General features: G+C 39.0%; 1 protein-coding gene across 1 annotated transcript; it reads left to right on the forward strand.

Moving 5' to 3' along the window:
• The first annotated feature begins 1,516 nt into the window (after window positions 1–1,516).
• LOC306754218 (bromodomain-containing protein 4-like) lies at window positions 1,517–24,498 on the forward strand. Its single transcript, XM_079238147.1, has 23 exons — window positions 1,517–1,587; window positions 5,664–5,813; window positions 9,018–9,258; window positions 9,349–9,441; window positions 10,423–10,560; window positions 12,151–12,283; window positions 12,582–12,689; window positions 13,215–13,315; window positions 13,397–13,768; window positions 13,979–14,107; window positions 14,684–14,905; window positions 15,059–15,282; window positions 15,362–15,462; window positions 15,596–15,853; window positions 17,388–17,483; window positions 17,598–17,990; window positions 18,210–18,797; window positions 19,590–19,687; window positions 19,894–20,014; window positions 20,802–20,935; window positions 21,059–21,249; window positions 22,286–22,529; window positions 22,647–24,498. Exons 3-23 carry the CDS (start codon window positions 9,130–9,132, stop codon window positions 22,713–22,715), a joined length of 3,942 nt encoding a protein of 1,313 aa, XP_079094273.1. The 5' UTR covers window positions 1,517–1,587; window positions 5,664–5,813; window positions 9,018–9,129; the 3' UTR covers window positions 22,716–24,498.
• The last annotated feature ends 532 nt before the right edge of the window (window positions 24,499–25,030 follow it).

Genomic DNA, 25,030 nt, shown 5'->3' on the forward strand with positions numbered 1-25,030 from the left:
CTTTGTGACCAACTCTTGAACATTTTTGTCAAGAATCTGCTGATACTAAGAAGAATTCATGCAGCCCTCAACTTTAACAAGGTTTCCAGCACCTGTACTGTTCACACGTCCCCGTAACATGATGGACCCTCCAACAAATTTACATAAGTTGTTATAATGGGCTTGAGTGTGATTATGTCACCAAGCATACCTTCTTTAATTCTGACCAAATAATTATTGGTCTCATCTGACCACAGAATTTGCATCTGGCTTGCCCAGATGTGCTTTTGCATACCTCATGCAACTCTTATGATGTACAAGGCTTTTCTGACACATCAACCTTCCAATTAACCTGGGAAACGATGAACAACTTTACCTTCAGCAGATGTTCTTGTAGTTCCCTGGAGGTGATCTACATCTCAGTGGCAAAACAAATCTTGTAGCTGTGATCTCTTATAAAGGTAGAGCAAATTAGCATGAAATTGCAGATGGGTGCACAGATTTTTGCAGCCGGCTGTATATTACCAGTTAGTGAGTTCAAACATTAACACTGAGTGTTTGTTGAGACCCAGAATTATGTTTGTATCATGTTGTCAGCTGAGGATCTATTTACATATTTAAGTCTCTTCAACCAAAACACCTGTGCAGACACTTTTAACTGTTTCCTAACATTGCCTTAATTACAGTGTGAAACAAGAGGTTGCCATATTTCCACACCTACCAATGCTGCACGGGTGAGGTTTAAAGTAAGTTATTCTCTCTCCATCTCTCTTAAAACCTTTTTTTTGTTGTTGTTGTTCCTTTGTTTAAAAATACCAAATTTTCCACAATAACTTCCCATTTTTAGCACCTTGCATGAATGTATAAGTATGTAGGATAAATTACTCGAGTTCACATCTTCCTCTTTTTCTCTGGTTTAATTTACTCAATTTGATCATTTGCTATTAGGCAAATTAGAAAAAAGACCAAAAGAAACTAACAATAACAAAAAAAAAATTTTTTTTTCTTTTTAATGCAAATCTTTTTTGAACACCAAAACGTAGCAAGATAAGATAAAGAAAATAACGGGTGAACATAACCACATTCCCATTTCCGTAAGGCTGCATAGTTTTTTGGTCAATCTTCGATTTCAACTAATTTTGGAAGTAATCTGTAAGGAATTATGGACACTGGAATTTTAAAAAACAGTATTCTTCAGAGTATGCAGTGGAAAGTCCGCGCTTTCAGTCCTTTATTATTTGAGTCTAACATACTGATATTCACGTATTTAATAAAAGTGAAATAGCCTATGTTAATCTACTGATAAATTCACGTCAGAGGAAAAAAAAAAATCTGCGCTAGGTTCTTCCGCTTGGAAAGCCTTAACAATTAATTAATCTTGTGACTTTTTACCTTCGACTTGTTTATCTGAAATCCGTCCGCTTTGGGGTGAAATTATTACAGGGTGTTGCATGATTTTACCCGTGGGAGGAGGAGTTGTCGCTGACATTTCGCCTGACATACGTTCAGCCTGCCCCTTGCGTCTGACGTCATTGACGTGGAACGGGACTGTTTGTTCTGGATTTGGGGCGAGGAAGGTCTGCGAGCGCTGACAACCGACTGAAGAAGGTAAAAATAACACTCACTGCCTCTGTATATATGACATTGGTATATCAAACGAAAGTATACATTCCCAGGGATGCGGTAAAGAATTTACTTGGGTCATTGGTGCCATATTTCCCGCGCTGTCAGTGAGTGCTTAGGCAAGCGGAGCATGAGCTGTCTTCACAGGCCTTGCACCGGTACGGGCACAAGGGATATATTGTCTTTTATGTTTAAATTGTGCACGATAAGATATTTTTATTAATATTCTATGCTGTATCTTCCTTCTGATAATACTTCTGTTCAGGTCAATTTTGTGGCAAGAGACACTTGGTGCTGTCAGTGTGCACGTTAGCTGCAGGTCGGTATCCTACTAGCCAGTTAGCTGCTAGGCTGTTTGTTTGTAGCCCCGTAGGCCGTATTCGTGACATAAGTTACGTCCTTTCAGAAGCGTAGATTACGCACGATGGCGCAGAAACTCATGTGAAGTGCGACGTACGTCACTTCAAGAATAGCAATCCGGTCAAAGTTGTATTCTGAAAAGGCATTTACGTGCGTAGCTGTCACTCGATCACAGGGAACATGGCGACGTTCTCACATGGAAGGTTAGCAAGATAAGGGTGTTTAGTAGACGCATTGTTCATTAGGTTGTCCTTTTGGATTTGTTGTCTTTAAGCGTCTGCCTTCATGTAATTATCTTCCGTTTTTTATTTTTTCTAATCGTAAAACGTTGATGGTAGTCGTATCCGCAAGAGTAGTTGATTGAAACATTTCAAAGATACATAAAATTACACTTGATATTTGGAGTATAATTCAAATTCTCTATGCTTTTAACATGAATACAGTTGTCTAATGTTGCTATATATATATATATATATATATATATATATATATATATATATATATATATATATACATATATATATATATAATTTCAATATATATATATATATATATATATATATATATATATATATATATAATTTCAATATATATATATATATATATATATATATATATTTCAATATATCGTGTTTGTATAAAAGTTGCACGATATCGAAGAAGTCGACCCATTTTTTTGTATTATTTAAAGTTATAGTGTGCTGGTGAGTTGAAATTTATTATATATATAATATATATATATATATATATATTTTTTTTTTTTTTTTTTAATTTTTTTATTTATTTTTTTTTTTTAATTGCGTTCCCTCTCAAGACGATCCTACATTGTTTTGCTCTCTGTAAGACCTCCTGTCACTAAATTTTAGTTCATGTGTTATTTGGCATAAATCTGACCTTTTCTCCCTAGTTCTCCTCCTTAAGAATGGCTTCTTGACAGCCACTATTCCACTGAGAACATTTCCAGTGATGCAGTACACATCGTGCTTAGAAAACAAATGTTTTAGTTATCTCTCCAGGAAACACCTTTTTGAAATTTACTATTTCGTGCCAGATTAAACTTCATCATGTTTGATTTTATTTGTTGAAACTACTGGAGAAATTTGTTGGGAAAAAAAAAAAAAAAAGAAGAGGAGAAAAATTATGTGTCTTTGCAATGGACTCATAACAACATTAACAAAGATGCTTTTCAAATTGTTTCTTATAGTTGCACTATGTAACTTTGAAAGTCTGTGTTCCTGATTTGTTTGATTGGCACATTGGCATTTAATATGTCAAGTACCACCCAGCAGCACTCCAAGGCTGAGAAATCTTCATAATACTTTGAGGATGCCATGTGATGTTGGAGCTGAAATTTGCTCTTTTCACCGTGTCACATGCTAGTAGTTTGATGTTTTGACTGTGGCTGATTCAGCAGAGATGTCAGAGAACATTATCAGAGAAAAGAAAGAAAGAAATGGAAGAGAAAACAATAAGACAGCAATCAACATAAGATTGTCTTTATTATCTGGAGAGAGCTCTTAGAATACGTAGAATGCAAGATGAATACTGAAGTCGTGGTTAGGGGTCGCATGTTTTAACAACTACCAGTGTTTTATGATGCCTTTGTAATTAAGTTTTTATGTCGACACAACACTTGTTTATTGCTTGAGCGATGCTTTATTAAATTCAAAAGATGCTTTCAAAGACTTCTATTTTACAAGTTGCTACCGAGGTGTTGAACTGTCACACAGCAATAAAGGTGATGGTTATGATAAATAAGAAATCTTTAAGAATCAAATTTGAGAATAGAGGTTATCTTATCTAGGCTCAGAGTTTTGTTTTGGTTTCTGTTGAAGGATACTATATAAAATATTAGAAAATATTTTGTTAATTCTTCTTGGGTCTGTGGGCCTGTTTGAAGTATGATCTAACCCTTTTTTGTTGCATGGAAAATCCCTTGCTCTAGTATGCAGTAGTGGCGGGCTGATTCACTCACTGCATCGCAATGTAACACGTGCAGATTCAATTACGATTTGTATATGTTAAAAAAAATTTTTTTTTTTTAAATGAAAATTAAAAATATAACTTAAAGCACAACATAAAAGCTGCGTTGCCACCCATACACTTTAGGGAGATGGACCAGAAGTTCTTCCCTCTAAAGCAGGGGTGGCCAGTTCCGGTCCTCAAGGACCACAATCTTTCATGTTTTCCATGTGTATATATTCCAACACACCTGACTCAAACAAATGATTCATTGTGCAGAAATTCATTGGCTGTTGTATCCATTTAACGGAAGCCAGGTGTGTTGGAACAGGGATACATGGAAAACCAGCAGGACAGCAGCCCTCGAGGACTGACTTTGTGCATTCCTGCACTCAAGTGTCCAGGCAGACAGTAAACAACAGAGATATAAGGAAACTAGCCTTGCACCCAGTGTTAAAGAGCTTGGGATCTTCTCATCACTGCAGACATTTTTGTTTTTCTGTAAGCTGTTTAAAGCCTAAATAAAATGTAATAGTAATTTTACAAACCTCTGTTTCTGGCCCAAGAGAAAGGGGGGGAAAATGCTGTTGTTGTTCCCAACTGTCGTTAACACACTCTAAGTCAACCACACTTCTGGGAAATGGAATTGTCCACTTAGGAAGCAGCACTGATTGACAACCAATTTCACATGCTGTTGTGCAAATGGAATAGACAACAGGTGGAAATTTTAGGCAATTGGCAAGACACACTGTTGGGTACTGAATCGAGTATAAAGGTATCCACAAAGAAAGAAAAAAAAAACCCCCTCAATTAGGGCTGGGCAATATGATGATATATATCATTTAGACGATAGAAAATATCTGTCGTTTCATATGAGCCTCTACTGTTTATGCCACAGTTAGATGCTGTACTGCAGTATTTTACGTCAAGATGCGATTTACAACATCCACGCTGTAATGCATAAATAAACATGGAGGAGGATGACTAGCAGGTGTGTTTCACAGCAGGGCAATTCACTCAAAGATGACCAGCCAAACCAAACCGGTGACCTTGTTCCTAAAGAGAGGCAACTTTCTGTCCCATGGATGTGGTTTGAATATAAAAGACCAACGTGGAACAGACAACTGATGTTTGGGAAGTATGCCAGCTCCTAGTCCTAACAACGAACTTAAACGCAGCTAACTTATTTTATCACCTGCGCAAGAATCATGACAATAAATAGAGGCAACGAGCAAAAGCTGCAAAAGCAGCATGGAGTGGCAGTGAAAGTGCTCATAAACTACAAACGCAAATGCTGCACCAGGCTTTTACCCGTGGAACGACATACAGCCATTGTTCCCGCAGATGAAAGAACATCACTATTTCCATTGCCAAGCACATATGACAAATACCTGATGATGACTGACAAAATTATGCAAACAATTTTATAGTGTTATGTATATCGTTATGAGGATATAAAGTGAGCTATATTGGGATATGAGATTTTGATCATAATGGCCCAGCCCTACCCTCAATGGTGAAAAAAGATGGGTTGAAAATCCTGATAATTGTTTAATAATCCAATTGTAGCACCCTTAGTTGTAATCTAATCAAATCATGAGGTACCTAGTATGCACACATCATGGCTTCTGACTGCAAATACTTTTGGTTGTATGACTAGATGTTAGGTTTTTTCAGTGGTGGCTATAAACAACCCATATATGTATATGTTGCAGTTACTCATGTTTTGTCTTTTTCAGAGGTGTGACACTCGGCTCTCTGTGTGTTGTGGGTTCCTTGCCCCAACAGCGTGTCACTGACGAACACCCAGTGTAACCTCAGGTAGCTACTGCCTCGCCACCAGAGATATGATAACACAAGTGGATTAGACCACAGCTGGAGAGCATCATGTAAGTCCCAAGAAAACTTTTATAATCAGATGAAATGGTGTAATAATGGTTGTTTTATGCAAGTGAAAGACATTGTGTCCCCTTGTAAAGTTTTTAAATACTCCTACAATGTTAAGATTCACACAACAATGATGAATACCAATGTATGTGATGTTGTTTAAAGCTAACCAGTGTCAACTTCATTAGCCTCCGGCCCATTACTTAAGGTAACTAGACATGGCTAATGAAGTTATTCATCAATATTCTCATTGGAAATTCTATTCAACTTGTAAATCTAAAGCAACTTATCAACAGCTACCTTTCCTCTCTGGACTCCACACATAATAAGTTTGTCAAATGCTTGCCACTGGGTTTAACTAATGAAGTTTAATTAGGCCCCAGCTCTCTCTCAGCTCTGTTCACATGCAGGGCAGATATGTCTGACAGAGTAGAATAGGCTACCACTGCTGCACTTCCGGAGGCAACAGTAGAGGTTCAAATAAGAAATTATGACATTGTCCGTGTGAAACGATTTAGTTCTCAGCATTTTGAAAACGTGGTGATAACAATATACCCATGGTGTCCTGCCACATATTTTTCTTTTGTAAATGGCTTTGACTTATAGCTATATTTTTGTATTTAACTTAGAAAAGAGAGAGACTTTAATTCTACATATCATATAGCCACATTAAAATGTCTACCTATTGACTGGAACATCTACTCTCCAATTGGGACTAAAACATTTAAATAGACATTCCCAAGCTTGGGGTGAACCTTCCGTGTCAGATGGGTGTTATAGTCAAATAACAAACACATTACATTTAATGTCACTCCGACTTCTTTTCCAGGTGAATCTATTGTTGCTGACTGTAACCAATATATTCATTGGTTATTTCCATTGAGCTGCATAAAAGTATTGTGTGGAGATGAACTGTTGCTACCCTTTGTGGCAGTTTCTGCTGTTGGAATTTAACTGCATCGATTTTTATTTTTTTTTATTTATTTATTTTTTTAAATTTTACTTCAGGATTTCTTGGATACACTTTTGCTTTACGCTAAATGAAAAAGGATAACCTAAAAATTTGAGAAATCTAACTTTTAAAGTAAAAACGTGGTGATCAAAGGCTTCAGTACAAGCAGTCAGAGACTAGAGGCCCATTATGCTTCCTTCCGTACTTAAATAGGGATGTCTGTTTCAAACATCATATGTTGCCCCTACTTCCATGCATCTTTTATGTTGTCATAGTTATAAAATCAGTTCATTCCTTAGTGGGTAGGGCTGAATTCAGAGTTTACTTCTGTGTTTTGACACCAGTTGGTAGCAGTACTGCACCACTACAAAGTTCAATTCAATTCAGTTCAACTTTATTTGTATAGCGCCACTTCACAACAATGTTGTCACAGGGCACTTTACATACACGAATCAACATACACATCATTGTTGACAAGTTGTTGACAACAGTCTGAAAACACCAGAAGAGGCAGAAGAATAAAACCACAAAGTTTTTGGTTGTTTTCCTCAACTTCTTCTATGTCGTCTTCAGGTGCTTTTTATTTGGAAGTTTTTGCATAGTCTCCCTCCTGATCCTCTTCTTGTCTATTTTGTTTGTTTTGTGTATTGTGTGCTTGGTACACCCAACACTGCCCCCAAGATTCTTGATGATGTTGCTCCGTTTTCTGCCTTATGCGACAGACCTGACCAGATGACACGCAGAACAAAACTGTCCGTCCATCTGCATATTCGTCTTCTGTCTCAAGTATAAAAAAGCTTTAACAGTAGATTAGAAGATAAAAACAGTGATTAAATTATGGTATTTCTGACAATTCTGATTGTAACAGCCTTCCCTAAATCCCTAAAGTGTGTTAATTTAATTTCATTCATCATTATCCGAGCTGTTTAGTCGGACTAAGAAACGCGGGGGGAGCTAGAGCCTATCCCAGCAATCTTTAGGCAAAAGGTGGGGTACACCCTAGACAGGTCACCAGTCCATTGCAGAGCAACCACAAACAAACAACCCATCATGATCACACACAGTCCTAGGGACAATTTAGATTAACCACTTAACCTAACATGCATGTCTTTGGATGGCGGGAGGAAGCCGGAGTACCCAAAGAGAACCCATGCATGCATACGCAGAAAAGCCACCGGTTGAGTCTGTGGCAATTTTTATACTTATTACATTTTAAAAAATATTTTATAGTAGATTTTGATTATCCTCATTTATTCACTTCATGATCTATTTTTAAAAAGTTTGGGTTTTCAAGCTGCCATAATGTCAGTTCCTTGTCAACAAAAAGGCCAGATGGTTTAAGGAAAAAAAAAAAAAAAAACGTGAGAGGACACACTGCAACTCATCTCTGTGTGGACAAAAGCTGTATCTCAACTTAGGGGTCTGTGTGCTTAGAAATGCTTGTTTGTCAGTGACATAGGTCATACTGAATTGCCAAGCTCTGTCCCATTTGGAGAATGTCTTTGATTCTGGTGGATCCTTTGTGGCGTCATTTCTCCCAGATGTCATGCTAAATAGTAATGACAATGAAATCTTTTTCAATTATATATTCCTGGATTTTCAAGTGGGTAATGTTTTTTATCTACGGACTAGAGGAAAATGTTTTCAGTTTCAAAGAGTAGGTAATTGAAAAGAAATACAGACATGGGCACAATCCCAATTTGCCACGGTGGGTATTTCATGTTAAATATGAAAAACACAGATAAATTGTTTATTGTACATAAAGATGCAAATATACTCTGCCCCCATCGCAGATAAAGTTTTTTGGGGGGTATGAATTGACCAGACAAAAACAAACTCTTTTCTTGTTCTTGTTATCTCAGGAGCAAAAACAAAGTTTTCATGGAGAATACTGCAGTCTGCAAAAGAACGAGACAGGAAGTTGAGACTCCAGTGTTAATTTTTCAAAATGTATTTGCAGACCACTGTCACATTTCCTAAGTACCATGTCACACTCTTTAAATGTCCTGTAAATGTGTGCACATATAGACTTTATGTTCATATAGATCTATTCATGCAATATCATTTACATTGGTAACAATGCATTTATTTGCAATCTGAAATAAAACCCTGGCTTGACTCTGACTTACTGATAATGGTATAAACAATGACGACAGTGACTTGATTCATATTTTGTGGAAAGTTACTTAAAATTTGTAACATGAACATTCATGCTAATGAGAGTGGAGATGACACATTTTTCTTATCCTTTCAGAGAGTCGCGTGAGGAATGTAATGGCCTGAGGGGGGTCCCCCCGCATCCGCCTGCCCCTGCCAGGTCCAATCTGCCTAAACTGTCTGCTCAGTCACTGCAACCTACCGCTGCGATGGGAGACGGACTGGAGGCGGGCAGCAGCCAGAACCCTCCTTCTGCCCCACCGCCCCTCCCCTTCAACCCTCCACCCCCTGAAACATGGAACCCCTCCAGACCCAAAAGACAAACCAACCAGCTACAGGTAACTTCATTCTGCTTGTGCCAAGTTAATCCAAGGATCCAGCATCAGCAGTTTGACTGATTGCTTTTGTATGAATTTACTCTTTTTCAGTACCTGCTAAAAGTGGTGTTGAAGACATTATGGAAACACCAGTTTGCATGGCCCTTTCAAGCACCTGTAGATGCAGTCAAACTCAATTTACCAGTGAGTCACTTTTTTGTTCTCATGTGCTTGAAATCAAACTTCATCGTTCAAAACAAATATTAGCACGGTAGTTAAAAATGTATATAATATAAAAGCATCACACAGCAATGTAGGTGGATGTAAAGCCTTGCTGTGAATAAATAATTCTTTCAGTTGCTTTCACAGTTTGACTTCCAATTTTAATTTTTTTTTTTTTTTACTACATTAAGACACTTCATTGTTGTATTTTACTTGTTTATGATTAATAAAACATTTTTTTGGAGGATTTGGTTTTGGTTTTATAGAAGTGAAAGGCCGTGGTGGTTTTCATTATTGACCAAAACACAGTATACATCCAGATTAGGAATATTGTGTGCTGCGGTAACACAACTAACATCACTGCCTATCTAGCAAGAAGCCATCCTGAGGTAAATGCAGAGCTATTAGCCAAATGTTGCGCAGCAGCAACCCAAAAGACACTCAAACCAGCACTTCAATATGCAGTTCAAGCTTTTGAAACAAAATTATAAGTTCAGACAGCTGGTTCAGATATATTGCTGCTGACTAAATCTTAGAAACTGACACACAGTTGGTTTTTTGTTTTTATTTTGGAAATCTGGCTCGTGATATAGTCTGTGAAGTTGGTCATCGTGCAAATTTTTCACATGGTCTGGTGTTTAAAAACCAAACATTACTTAGGAATACTGAGGAATTGCAATTTAAATCGAATCGGCACCCAAAAAAAAATCATTAAAAATGTAACAGTAAGAGAAGCATCTCGTCCCATCCCTAGCAAATATACTGTTATACTGTGGAGTGTCATTAACTTGCAACACTGCTGGAACTGATGGTTGTGTAAGAATTGCATTTATTTTGAGGTAGCAGTCCGATTTAGGAGGTTATAATTTGATACATTTTAATTTACCTCCAAATGACAACATATGAAACCATATATCAACTTCAAAATCTAATGTTCTTTTCCTGATTTTTCTCTTCATCAAGGACTACTACAAAATTATAAAGACTCCTATGGACATGGGTACGATAAAAAAACGACTGGAGAACCACTACTACTGGAATGCTCAGGAGTGTATCCAAGACTTCAACACAATGTTCACAAACTGCTACATCTACAACAAGGTCAGCCAAGTTAGAAATTGTAGTTCCATGTGACATCTACAGATGGTTTTAGCACTTACATACAAGACCAATTTTCCTATCACAGACTAATGGCCCTTGTTAGAAGCAAATCAGCTGTTTGATCTGCATTCATCAGTTTGTATGTGTGAATTTTCCAAATGCACACTTTCTGTATCTTTCACTGAAGGGAATTTAATTAAATTGATGTAAAAGCATTCCTCTTAAAGGTGGACTAACAGGTCTTTGAGGGTCAGAATTGTAGCTAATAGACAGGTGTTTAAATACTTATTTGCAGCGGTAACATATAAATAAATTATTTAAAAATCATATAATGTGATTTCCAGATTTTTTTCTTTTTTAGATTGGACAGTACCTTAGGTAGTACATGCACCTAAGATGAACATTTCAGACCTCTCCATGATTTTTAAGTAGGAGAACTTGCAAAATCACAGGGTGTTCAAATACCCTTTTGCCTGTATCTTGTTTCCACCATTTAATTTAATTAGGGACTTGAGAGAGGCCAGAAAGAAAAGTTACGCTTTCTTTTCAACACACTGGTGAGCAAAATGGATTGAATCACCTCATGATATCTTTGTTGGACAAGAGAAACTTATCTTCAAGGCAGCTGGGACCATTTGATAAAAGCCAGTCAGATGATGGAGTTTGATCTGGATAAATAGATCTTGAGGACAACACCCCTTATTGTTGCAAATCAGTCATGTAGTGCGAACATACAAGGGCCTCAGGAAAATAAGCCTTCAGATTGTTCGCCTGCAGTTGACAAGCAGCTAGTGAGCCATATCAAGGAGACTAAAGAAAAGGTGTTTGAATTTGCATTTTCAAAGCTTATATTGCAGTTGCATGTTTTTGACAAACCTATGTAGAAAATACCTATATAAACAAGCTCTAATGCTTCCTTATTTACAATGGTCTGCATGTTGAATGATAAGTAAAAAGTCTGACCAATTTCACAGTAGATGTGATGATTTACTTCAGAAGCTACCTCTTGTTTGGAGGAACTTTTTGCACTGTGTGCCATACTTGGCTAAGATTATTTATTTATTTATTTATAATTTTTTTAATCTTTAGGCATATAATTTATAGCAGAATATACCGATGATCAGTGTGGCTGGGTCCCTCAGGAAAAAGAAGTGCTTGGATGTAGGATTTCTTTCCTTGGGTGACTTGCAACTCACATCAGGTCAAAATGTTAATGAATAATGAACACCATACAGAAGTGTTTTTCATACATCAATGGCAAAAATAGCCATAAGTTTTGTGTGCCCCAGTCCCCTAAAGGAAGTCAGCAAATACTGGCAAAATGTGCCACAATGCCATCCTGCCACAAGTTAAAACATGCAAACATGAACAACTGGTCAGTTTAGGCTTTTAGAAAGCTATGCCTCACATTTCAGTTCTGTAAATTAACTAGTTCAAATTCACATTACTACTCTTTTAGTTTTATCAATATTATTCCCCCAAGTACTTGATGGTTTAATACTGAAAGGGGAGGTTATAAAATAATCTTAAGGGAAATGTCTATACTGTGAGCTTAATGCCCCTACATTTGTTCATGTGCTACATGTTTAGCCTGGAGATGATATTGTCTTGATGGCTGAGGCTTTGGAGAAACTCTTTCTCCAGAAGATTACAGAGATGCCGCAGGAAGAGACAGAGATTGCTGTTGTTACCAAGGGTCATCGTGGAGGCAGACGGGAGTCGGGTATGGATTTATTTGTATGTTTTTTGTGTACTCCAAGGACTATGAGGAAGGAGTTAATTTTAGTAAAAATTTATTACAATATTTTAACCCTCCGAGCTTGCACATACACATACTAGTGTGTACTTATGTATATTATTTGTTAGGTTTTCATTTACCCATGCCTAACAGGTTTATCTTTTACTATCTAGTTGATTTAAAGTAGGTCTTGACAAGAATGTGTTTTGCATTATTATCTTTGATTACATCTTTGTGCTCCACTCATGTTTGCACTTTTGCACTTTGTGTCCTTCTTTTGTAGGTCTGATCACATGTCACAAGTCAGATTCAGGCCAAGACTCATCATCCCCTTCTACCACCCCAAACACAAGAGACTTTCCATCACCATCAACCACTCCGCAGCCCCATGGTACCCCAGCTCAAACCCTTTTCCAACCCGTTGTTCAACCCGTTGTTCAACCCGTTGTTCAACCCGTTGTTCAACCCCATGTTCAACCCCATGTTCAACCCCATGTTCAACCCCATGTTCAACCCCATGTTCAACCCCATGTTCAGCCCCATGTTCAGCCCCATGTTCAGCCCCATGTTCAGCCCCATGTTCAGCCCCATGTTCAGCCCCATGTTCAGCCCCATGTTCAGCCCCATGTTCAGCCCCATGTTCAGCCCCATGTTCAGCCCCATGTTCAGCCCCATGTTCAGCCCCATGTTCAGCCCCATGTTCAGCCCCATGTTCAACCCCATGTTCAACCCCATGTTCAACCCCATGTGCAGCCCCATGTGCAGCCCCATGTGCAGCCCCATGTCCAGCCCTTGGTCCAGCCCTTGGTCCAACCCCTTGTCCAGCCCCTAGCCCAGACCCAGCCCCCACGTGTGCCTCCTACACCTCCCAACCATGCTCCACGTGTGGTAACCCCATTCCCTCTTTCAACCCCAGACGTTCTGGGCCAAGGCATGACATCGGTCCCTCCTCCAGCTTTGACCCACCCAGGCCTCCATCCCACCCCCATGCTGCAGAGCTCCCCTGCTCTCATCAAGGCAAGAATGAGTCTATATCAATTCTAATAAGATGCAAGGGTGTCTTCAACTTCTAACCTTAAATCTGTCATGTTCCAACAGCAAAAGAAGAGCCAGAAGAGGAAAGCTGATACGACAACACCCACAGCCAACGACCAGCTCAGTGAATCCCCTCCTGTATCTGATGCGTCTCGGCTGCGCCGAGAAAGCAATCGTCCTTTAAAACAACCTAAAAGAGACCCCTCACAGCCAGACTCGCAGCATCACCTGGGTGGAGGTTTGGAGACTGGAGGGATAGGGACGCCAAAGCGTCAGGAGCAGCTGCGCTCCTGTGCACGCCTTGTTAAAGAAATGCTGTCTAAGAAACATGTGTCGTATGCCTGGCCTTTTTATAAACCTGTTGATGCAAAAGCTCTTGGCCTACATGACTACCATGACATCATCAAGCACCCCATGGATCTCAGCACTATCAAGGTGATTTTATAAGCATCAGTGGTCAGTCCATGCAAACCTCAGATTTTCAGGTGACATAGGTTTTAAAGGCTGCTAGTACAATGTGTGCAAGGAAACATTCATATTATGCCTTAAGCTTTACATCTTAGCTTCTTAATTTTCAGGTTTACAAAAGCTACGTGAATGCCGAGGAAGTGACAGGATTTTAATGATGTTGTTGTATTTTTACAGAAAAAGTTGGACAGCAGACAATACAGAGATGCCCAAGAATTTGCTGCAGATGTCAGGTTGATGTTCTCAAATTGTTACAAGTACAATCCTCCAGACCATGATGTGGTTTCCATGGCACGCAAACTACAGGTAAACAATTCACAAATGGTCAAGCAAAATATAACAAATATTATTGTCAGTTTGTCTAAAATGTTTTAGACAACGTGCTCACCTGATTGGGACCAGGTTTCAAAACTATGTTCATAACAGCATGTTTTTGCCCAGAGTTTAGATTGAAAATGTCCCTCTCCTGAGATAAATGGCAACATTGACAACTTGTCATTAATTCTTGGCTGACTTGTCAGATTGGCTGTTTTCTTTGAGGCTGTGGGGTATGGCTTTGCTGAAAATGACTTTTTTATTTTGTGTTTTTTGATAAATCCATAAAATCTAAACTATACTTAGATGTCCACCTTGTTCACGGTTATGATACATGCTGAGCTCTGTATTTCTTTCTAATAAGCAACAAAATGAACTGAATCCATTTTAAGATGAATCTGAAACATAGTAGCAGAAAAATCCAGCGCTTTAATAGGTCTGAAGTTTTTCCTTTTGTTAAAACTGTAATTTAGTAGGTTTGGGGACTTAAAACTATTCAGAATTTGAGAAATTTAAATTGTTTCCAGTTGGGCTTAACCTTTTCGCTATTGTCTTCCCACTTAATAGGATGTGTTTGAAATGCGTTTCGCTAAGATGCCTGATGATCCCGAGGAGACCACTCCTATTCCCACACCATCATCGGTCCTCCACCCTGCACCCTCCACTCGACAAGCCCCGCCTCCTTCTGCCATTTCAGAAGATGACAGCTCTAGTTCTTCTGAATCGGAGTCCTCAGCAGGAGACTCTGAACAAGAGAGGAAACAGCGACTGGCAGAGTTACAGGAACAGGTTAGAGAATGGAAATTGAAGGGGCAGGTGGGTGGGTCATTCAGAACAGCTTTGTTAAACATGGGCAAAAGCTGGAGCACACAAAGACAAATGCACAGACGTCGGGTGTCTTATTCTCATAAGACCACAACTGTGTGTGTTTATGACCTCTAGCTTAAGGCTGTCCATGAGCAGCTGGCAGCACTCTCCCAGCCACAGGCCAGCAAGCCCAAGAAGAAAGAGAGGGACAAGAAGGAGAAAAAGAAAGAAAAACACAAGAAGAAGATGGGAGTAGAGGAACCTGTAGAGACACCTCCTCTTGGGATTCTTCAGAATTCCAAGAAGAGCAAGAGCGGCAAGGATCCTGTCATGGCAAAGAAGGACAGGAAGAAGCCCAGGTAAGTGACAGTAATAACGAACCAAGATAATAGTGTTGCTGCTTGAGCTGGAGCTAATCTAATCTTTTGTCATTCACAGTAAGAAAGAGGGAATTAAAAACAGTCGTCCAGCTGCGCCCCCTCAACCAGGCCCAGTCCCTCTTGTCCCTTCGGCTTCTCTTGAAGCAGAGGATGATATGGGTATGTATACAACAAAACCAATAGAGTAAACATACTTTTCTTTTTTTTTATATCCCTGCATATTTAATAAATAAATTTTAAATTGTTATCAATCGAAGCCCCAGTTTCAATCCTCTGATGTATTCCTCTCCAGATGTATTTGGAAGCATGTCAGCTGACCGATGCAAGCCAATGTCGTATGAGGAGAAGCGCCAGCTGAGCCTTGACATAAACAAGTTGCCTGGTGATAAACTGGGCCGAGTCGTGCACATAATCCAAACCCGTGAGCCTTCGCTGAAGAACTCAAATCCTGATGAGATCGAGATTGACTTTGAGACTCTGAAGCCCTCCACGCTGAGAGAGCTTGAGAAATACGTCTCCAGCTGCCTCAAAAAGAAGAAAAAAACATCAGGTGAGCTTTTTGAATATATTTGCCCAGAACTTTTAAAATCCCTTCTGAAATCCCATCAAACAAAGTTCAACTGTGGTATTAAGCTCTGACTTCAGCATTTGTTTTCCTAATCATTGTACAAGCACAGGACTCAGAAGGTTAATACAGGAGTAGGCTGAGGTTTTGTTTTGATAGTTCTGCTTTATCTTATTTGTTTTTACTGGGGTTAAGCACTCGATGTACAAACTTTTCATGTGATGCTTCAGCTTTCTCTTGAAAGGAAATTAATTAAAGAATTATATCAAGTAACTGAAAGCAATATTTATTATCTAGGATTATTAAGGTGTATTTGACTAGAAGTCCCTACCACGAAGCGATACCCGGGATATTTCTCCGTTACTAGAGTTGACTTAACTAGACCTTGGTAATCCAGATGAACAATACTACAAAGCTGGAAATTAACTTGGTAATTCAACCCAGGGTTATTCAGTTAAGATCTGTGTGTGTTCACATATAAGGTGTGATGTTTGCAACCTCTAACCAATTACAAACATGGAGGAACCTCTCAGAGCAGTCTACTGCACCAGTGAGGAGCAGACAGTTATTCTTCAAAGACATGAGGAATTTAAATGCATCATCCAGACCAGAAGCAACATTGTTGCTGCTGCAAAAGCCAGAAATTAATGCTGACAGAAAGCTGGCCACTCTGTTAATGCAGAAATTTGGTAGATTGTATAATAATAATTCATTTGACTATATAAACAGAATGAATTCTAATCACTTTGTTACAGTTGTTTCAGATGTTACACTTTCTCAGCTGTTTAGCGAGAGGAGGCAAATAAACCGAGCCGGGTCGGGGAAATTCTTCCTGCATTTTCTCAGCCATGTTTGTCTTCCGAGTTTCTTCTTTGCTACTTTGTATTTTCATTCTAATACGCTATTTATATGCAGGGTGTGGCTATCAGGTATGTGCTGCGGGAGGGGGAGGAGGGAAGCCAGCAGAAGAAGCTTACGAAATATAAGAAATGAACATCATCATTTTGGTCCGAACGTTTGGATTGATCAGTTTTTACAGATTTACAGTAAAGTTAGGGGTCTAACTATATTTCTTAGGATTTCAAAATGTATAGACTACTATCAGGGTGAGGAACCACTTCACCCAGAGTATAAAAAAAAAAGTCTCTGAGCTAGATTACCTACCCCAGCTATAACTTCACCTGGGCAAAAAAAAACAGAAGCAACAACTTTCTGCTTCATGCTTTTCTGTGTTAACCACACCTACCTCAAATGTCCAACCAATCAAACAATACTTCTCACAAGACCCATGAGAAGAACCTTCTGCTTGGCTAATGCAGGATGTCCCCAATCACATCCATGAGAACAAAATGTTGTCATTTTGTACTTGTTGCCTTGGGAAAGTATGCAACAGGCTTATGCTGTGGCTGGTTCTTAAATCAGTGTTTTGGTTCAGAGATTTATTTGTGCACCTGTTTCTATAAAGATTATACTACCATTGTATTGAGTTTCTCTCTCTTTTTTTTTTTTTTTGCAATAGAGAAGTCTCTGGACATGACTAATGTGACAAAGATGAAGACAGGATCCTCATCTTCAGGCAGCAGTGACTCCTCTGATAGTGAAGACTCTGAAAATGGTAATGTCTCTGCACATACATGTCATCTTTGGTTAATTACCAGCCGCAATTCTTCAACATTTTTAATCCTCATTTCATTGACCTCTCTGGCTCATCATTTGTCTCTGTCTTTAGGGCTGGTTCCCAAGCAACAGAAAAAGATGCCGACCAGCAAGGACACAAAAAGACCACACTACCAGCCCCTCAGTAGTGGAGCAGGCTCAGTCACTTCTGTATCTCAGAATCAGCCTCAGCTGGTCCAGTCAAAACCACCATTCGTACACCCTCCTGCTGTCCCTGTCTCTGTCCCCTCTCTGGACTCTTCCCAGCTAATGCCATCAGGATTTGATCCTCTGGCTCACTTCATGAATTCTCATTTAACACAGTCAAATACAGAGCCCAGTGCAACCATTACCACTGCTGGTACACCTGTTGCCACTGGCATTCTCAACGTAAATACACCCACCAGTCAGACACCTACTGAGACGCATCCTTTTCTAAACCAACATCCAATTATACCTTCCCCCGGTAAGTATACTAGAGCAGTGCTCAGCCAGAAACTTTATAATTAATAGCAAACATACTAATGTGGATGCGTAAATTCCTTTATTATTTCCTTTCATACATACAACTATAATACATCTCACACAGAAAATGCCCTTAAAACCGTTTGTCTTTGGTTATACTCTAATCTTTCCTGTACCATTTGCTGTTCTCAAGTTCACGCTGTTCTTTCTCTGTTCGCAGCGATCCATAATGCTCTTCCCCAGCAGCCATCAAGACCCAGCAACCGCGCTGCACCACTTCCGCCCAAACCCTCACAGCCTCCGTCATCTTCGCTTCCCTCTTTGCCCCCATCTTCCTCACCACAGCTTCAATCCACACTTTCCCTTAACCTCCCTCAACCTGTCCCGCGCCCACGGGTCCCTTCACCACCCTCACACGGCATCCTTGGTACTCTTTCAGCACAACCTCCACAAGCCCTACTGGAAGACGACGAAGAGCCAACTCCCACCAATTCTGACACCATGCCCCTCAGTCAGGTCCATAGCCTTCTACAGTCACTTCAGGCAAGACCCACCACACAGACGCAGCCACTGCAGCTGCACACACACTCACCCCAGCTGATGCCCCAGCTGGTGCAGACACAGGTTATGACGCCAACGGCATGTGCCCTTACGCAGAGACCAGGCTCAGGGCACATGCCACAGTCGTTTCCTCCTACTCACACTTCAGTGTTGCAGCAGCAGAAGGGGACAGTGCTGCAGCACAAGGTTCAGCAGCTACAGCAACAACAGCTTTCACCACGAAACAAAGCAGAGCCTTTTCCAACAGGTAATACATCTTTATTGTGTTAGGATTACCACTGATTAAAAAAATCAGGCGGGACTTTAGCAATCTATCATCCCTGTACTCTTAACATACTAAAGTGCATTTGATAAAATATAATATGTGCAATATATTGTATAACTCACTGCCACACACTGTTGAACACATGGCTTCCCAAGAGAAACCTGCCTCCTTCACCACATCTGTTGATGCCTTTAGGCTCATAATTTGATTTAAGTTTGTCCAATTTTACATACTGTTATATATTAAATGTACATTGTTAGCTTTTGCCAATAATGTACTTTTTCTGTCAAAACCTGTGTGAAAGTAAACAAACAATTAGACAATCTTAATTTCTCTGCAAATACTTGGTGATGATGCAGTGTTATAGGTTTAATTGCAAAATTTAATTTTTGTAAATATTCCAACAAATATTGTAAATATTCTAAATGCTGCAAAAACACATTTAGTTTATGTTGCACTTTTGTTCAGTGGAGCACACGCCCTTGTTAAGAATTAGTGTGCCACAAAATTGCCTATTATTGAGCAAGAAGAAGTAAGCAAGTAATTGTGATTTTGTTGTTTGTAATATCGAGAAAGGAGGAGAGAAAAAATAGAGGGAAAGAAACAAATTATGGAGAGAAAGTGCTATCCGTGTCTTAACTCTAAAATGTAATATCTACTTGTGGCCAAGCTGTTGCATTAGTTTGACTGAGATAGACTGTGGACATTAAATCTGGCATCAAAATGAATTGTAACAAATAAAACTTCTTGTCTCCTCCTCTTGTTGTTGTTTAGGCTGCCTGCGTGAAAGCCCCTCCCCTCTGATGCATTCTCCTCAGATTCCTCAGTTCCATTCATTGGGACAGCAGTCACCCTCACAGACCAAGAAGCATGTAAGCAGCTCATTTGTCATTGCAATGCATGCATGTTGTTGGTGAACGTTTACAACAGACAAAGGTGCTTTAAGGGTGTAAACATCACTAGTAAGCGTAATCAAAAGAGCCTAGTTGGAAAAACTTGAAAATATGATTTAGTTATTCTGATTCATTTTGTAATTTTATCATTGAAAATGTAACTGCACTACTTTGTTGTTCTGTAGGAGCAGAGATCCAACCTTGTGGAAATAAAAGAGGAAAAGCCTTCACAGTCACCGGTTCTGCCCCCATCACCATTCAGCCTTGCAATCCGTCAAGACACACACAAACCAGACAGCAAACACAGTGAGTACAAGGGCAGGCATTGGTTCTGTTCTCATGTCCTTTCATGTAGAGCTGAAGAAGCTACTCTTCCATGGAACTAAATTGGCTAATCTTGGTATGCAACAATAATTGAGATATTTTGACAACAGAATTTAAACAATGAACTCTTGGTCATTTTTCCTTTTTTCATACTTTTTAAATCCACTTTTTAAAGACGTTTTTGATCATGTCAAGAAATAAAAATCACTTTTCATACTTTTTTATTTATTTATTTATTTATTTATTTTATTTTATTTTTTTTTTTTTTACTGTAGTTGTGGCATTTTTTTCAGCTTGTTCCAGAGGAGCAGCATACACCATGAATGTTCACAATATTCATTTTGGACTCCTTTTGAACATTAACTATCATCTTGTCATATTAGTAAAAGGGATAATTCTCTTTAGCATGTACTACAAGAAAGTGTGTGTGTGTTTTGACGATTGCTGTTTCATATGCTTTTTTGCTGACATGACTTTTTAGTATGCAGCGTCAATATGGATACATACACATACATATGGAACTGTCAACATGGAAACAAGCATCATTATAGACAATTAAGGAGGCCCATCTGGACATGCTGTAAAAGGAAAAATAGGCAATTTCCACAGAGTGCTTTTTGCATCATGTTGTGCCTCATGTGCACTCTATTCTTAGTATTTCTACTCATGAGAACACATCTGGACTTAATTCTCCTCATATTATTCAAATGTTCACATGTGAAATTATCTTGATGTATAATAATACTTATAATCCTTTTGCCTCCCGCAGGGTTAGATATAAAGCCATTAGATAGTTCTCGCCCCATTCCCCACCTCCCAGACTCCCCAGCTCCACCTGGCTCCCAACAGGACAACAAAATCAAGCAAGAACCCAAAACTCCTATTGCACCCAGGAAGACACAGGTGTGTACAAGTGTAGTATGAGAAAATGACCCACATTAAATTACACGCTTTAGAATTTCTCCCATGTTTAGTTTGCCACTTATTTTCTACTTTCATCTCTTCTTTTCATGTTGTTTTCGTTAGGATGTGAAGTTAAAGAATATGGGTTCTTGGGCCAGTCTGGCTCAGAGGTCCCAGTCCACAACATCTACTGCGGTGCGCTCCTCCAGCGACAGCTTCGAACAGTTCAGACGGGCCGCCAGGGAGAAGGAGGAGAGGGAGAGACAGCTGAAAGCACAAGCAGAGCAAGCCAGGAGAGAGCAAGAAAAACTACGGTAAGTGGTAGAAAACATGAGCAAGTGTTGGAGGAAAGCGGCAGTCCGTGGGGTGAAAACACCAGTGTTATTACATTTTTTGTTTTCTTTTTCGGCCCACTTTGCTTACATTCAAAACACCTGCAGCTTTTTCTTAAATGCAGAACAAGTAACAGTCAACTTGGGTACTTGGTCATCTGAGAGATGTTTTTTTCAGTGTTAATACTGAGACTTGTCTTAATCGTTAAATTACCAACAGAGGGCAGCCTTCATTGAAAATAATTGGCAAAAATTCATAATTCTGTAAAGATGACAGTTGGCAGCAAACTTGTAAAGGTATGGTTTTCACTTTTTAGTCTACAGTAAATAAACACATCAGGTCACTTTAGAAAAATCTCAGTTTTAAACTCGACACTTGGGTCTCAGATTCATAATATTTCAGTTTTAAAGTTGCAGCATGCAGTATGTAAGAGTAGAGGATCAGAATACCTTTACGGAGCAATTGGCCTCACAATACCTGTGATTGCGAAAACAACTGACCTCATATCTGGGTGACACAAGTCAAAGTTCATGATGCAATGTAAAGGCATGAGTATTTTCTCATATTCAAAGGATTTTTAGTGAGTGGGTGTGGTGTCGCATAACATTTGAATCCTCTGTCAGTGTCTGTCCTTGTTGTCTGTTTCCATTTCTTCTATTGTTTCTGCTCTTAATTTAAGTTTGGTTGTCAGATTTGCCTGTAAAGACATGCAATCTTATATTACCAAAGAATTACATGATGCAAAACTATTTAAACTTTGCTTTAATAAACAAGACATTTCTTCTGATGGCTTTCCTGGGCATTTTCTTGTAGTTTTAAAAATCAGCCATTTCTTATTTAATTTGAGTGATTCACTTTTTCATTAAATGCTTCATTCTTATTCCATATCTTGAGTGTTTATATTAATTTATTACACAACGCTTTTATCATGTAGTTTATCGTTAGTGCTGCCAGTAAACACCCTGACTGAACCAGCAGTAAACAGCTGCCTCTCTCTTGTCACTGGCTTTGTCTTAGCCGAGACGATGAAGACATAATGGAGCAGGCACGTCGAGCACAAGAAGATGCCCGCCGTCGTCAAGAGCAGCAATCACCACTTGCTCCAACACCTCCAGCCTCAACTCCCCCCACTCACTCCCCACAAGCCCCACCTCCACAACAGCAAGCTCCACCTCCACCATCCACAGCTGCACAGAACGCTCTCGACCATCAGAGGGAGGTGGCTCGCCGCCGTGAGCAGGAGAGGCGTAGAAGAGAAGCGGTACAATATTTTATTTGGAACCTCCCACCCCTATTTTGTTCCTTTATTCATGCATAACCATTGAACCAGTCTATAACATTTCTCATTGTCTCGTTTTGTTTTTTTTTCTTTCTGCAGATGGCTGATACCATTGACATTAATTTCCAGAGTGATCTGATGGCAATTTTTGAAGAGAATCTGTTCTGAGAGGAAATGGGAGAACATGGCGTGAGAGAAGGACCTATAGACACAACTGAGCAGATTTACAAAATCTGTTTTATTAACAGTGCTGTAAAATACATGGTTGCTGCCACACAAATACCCACACAATTACACTGACTTGATAGTTCCTGTCCTTTTCTCTCAGTAGTTGAAACAGCTGGCTTGTGTCACATGAATGGGAGGGGGATTCAAATGGGCAGCCGTCTTTTCCTGGTTCGATGTTTATGGTTGTTTGTTCTTCATCTCCTGGCTCACCAGTACATGCAAACACACAGGCAACTCCTCAAGGAATCATGAAAAAGAGGAGTCAAAAATAAAATGGAACATAATAATGGTGAAGAGGAGGATTTAATTTAATAAAGTGATCAAAATTATGAAAACTTTTTTTTTTCTTTTCCTCTCTCTGACATAATGGGACAGATGGGTGTAAAAGTAATGGGTGAACAAATGAACATCACAGTTATATTTTTCTTCCTCCAATCTCATCTTTTTCTTTCAAGTCAGGCTGTAAGATGGGAGGGTGGAGTGGACTGGTCAAGTTTGTCACATTCAGCCATCATCTGAGAGTGCATTGTTTTCTCAGGACACAGTGGGAGCGAAAGGCCCTGGCCCTAGACATACACACTTTTAAGACCACCTTCCTTTCTTCACCACCTCCTACTTGTCTCTGCAGTCCTAAATGGGGGAGGTGAACACCTCAGCCACATTCAACGTTCAAAGAGGGAGGCATGATCACATTTAAATGTTTCAGAGTGTCTCTCTTGCCTTAGCGCTCTGGCCTGTAAAGTAATGATCATACCCTACAAATTATACATATTATATATAAATAGATACATGGATATATATTATATACGAGAAAAAGTCAACAAAAAATATGAGAGGGATTTTGATGTGGTGAGCAAAGCTCGTCTCTGTGTTTATCTCTGCTCTGGTTTTGAATTTGTAGAATTTACTGTAAAGAAGAAAAAAAAACACTTTTTTATGATTCTATTGAGAGGATTGTTTCGTCTGTCTTTTTCTCGCTCACACCTTTTCTGATTTTGTCTTTTTTTTCTTTCTTTTTTTTCCCCTCTATGCCAAAACCAGTCTGTTGAGTGCTGAAAAGTTCTTTCACATTTTTTACATGTAAAATGACTCTTCTTTTCACTTTATATTAAAGGCTATGTTTTTATTGCTATTTAATTTTCCTTTATCCCCTTTTTAAATCTGAAGTTATGCAACAATTTGCTCTGTGATAGTTGGAAAAAGCGGTTTCAAAATAATATGTGACTACTAGGTCCTCGTCATTCTGTAGTTATACGATAAATCTGCACTTGTGTTTTAATTATTTGCTTTTTTTCTCGTTACGTTCTTTCATCATGTACATGTTTTTAGTCTGTCTTAACCAGCTCATCAACCACAATCATCTCGACAGCTTCAGCAGTCTGTATAATAGGCCCTTGGTTCTGATTCTGTCTTGGTTCTTGCTCTTGAAATGTGTTCATCATCCACAGTAACAGTTTGGGGATTTTGTGTGCCATTGTGTTCTTGTGGAATGGGGAGCTCTTCCCAGTTTTGTAGGTTGGCCCAGAGACCCAAGAGTGTTTTCAGTTCTATAATCACTTTTTCATGTTTCTTTCATTTTTCCTTTTTCATAATTGCATTTGAGGTTTTCTTTTATTTTCCTTTTTTCTTTGCTGTTTTCCCTTTGATTTATTTTACCCAGAACAATGTGTTGGTATGTTGGTGAGTGAGGCATTGAGGTCAATAGTCATCTTCAGATAATGGAGTACAGCATCTTTTTTTAAGAAAAGTATTAAAATAATATTTAAAAACTTATGTTGGCATTGATTTTTATTCATTTATTTATTGTCTTGCTAACCATTATAGAGATCGTGTACACGGCATGATTAGTCTGCATCATGACTGCACTACGGTCTTTTTACATTTTCTTAACCTTGTGAGGTTTTCTACAAAGTTCAAGGAAGAATGCTTTGAAAAGTTTTATTGGAGCTCTAGTTTTCTTACTAAACAGTGCATTTACTCTAAACCTCGCTTTTTTGGTTAAATGATGAAAACAAAAATCTCAGAAGCAGATTAATTTACTGGTCTAGTACAAGATTTGTTTTCAAGAAGTTGGTTAACAAAACGTATTCAGCCTCAGAGTGGGTGTTGGTGAGTGTAGCAGTTTGCATTATGTATCAATTTGGGGCATTTAGGTTGAATCATCTGAGGCAAGTCCATCATTTCATACAATTTGTTGAAACAAAAGCTAACAGTGAGTATACAGCGACATAAAATACTAATTTCTCAACTTATAT

The sequence above is a fragment of the Telmatherina bonti genome (assembly GCF_933228915.1).
Source record: "Telmatherina bonti genome assembly, chromosome: 3".
Lineage (NCBI taxonomy): Eukaryota > Metazoa > Chordata > Actinopteri > Atheriniformes > Telmatherinidae > Telmatherina > Telmatherina bonti.

What these genes read in the sequence shown, in the direction of transcription:
- LOC306754218 (XM_079238147.1), top strand. Translation starts at nt 9,130, where the DNA reads ATGGGAGACGGACTGGAGGCGGGCAGCAGCCAGAACCCTCCTTCTGCC. An exon ending in GACAAACCAACCAGCTACAG is followed by an intron (nt 9,259 to 9,348) that starts GTAACTTCATTC and finishes ACTCTTTTTCAG; the next exon opens with TACCTGCTAAAAGTGGTGTT. An exon ending in TCCAATTATACCTTCCCCCG is followed by an intron (nt 17,991 to 18,209) that starts GTAAGTATACTA and finishes CTCTGTTCGCAG; the next exon opens with CGATCCATAATGCTCTTCCC.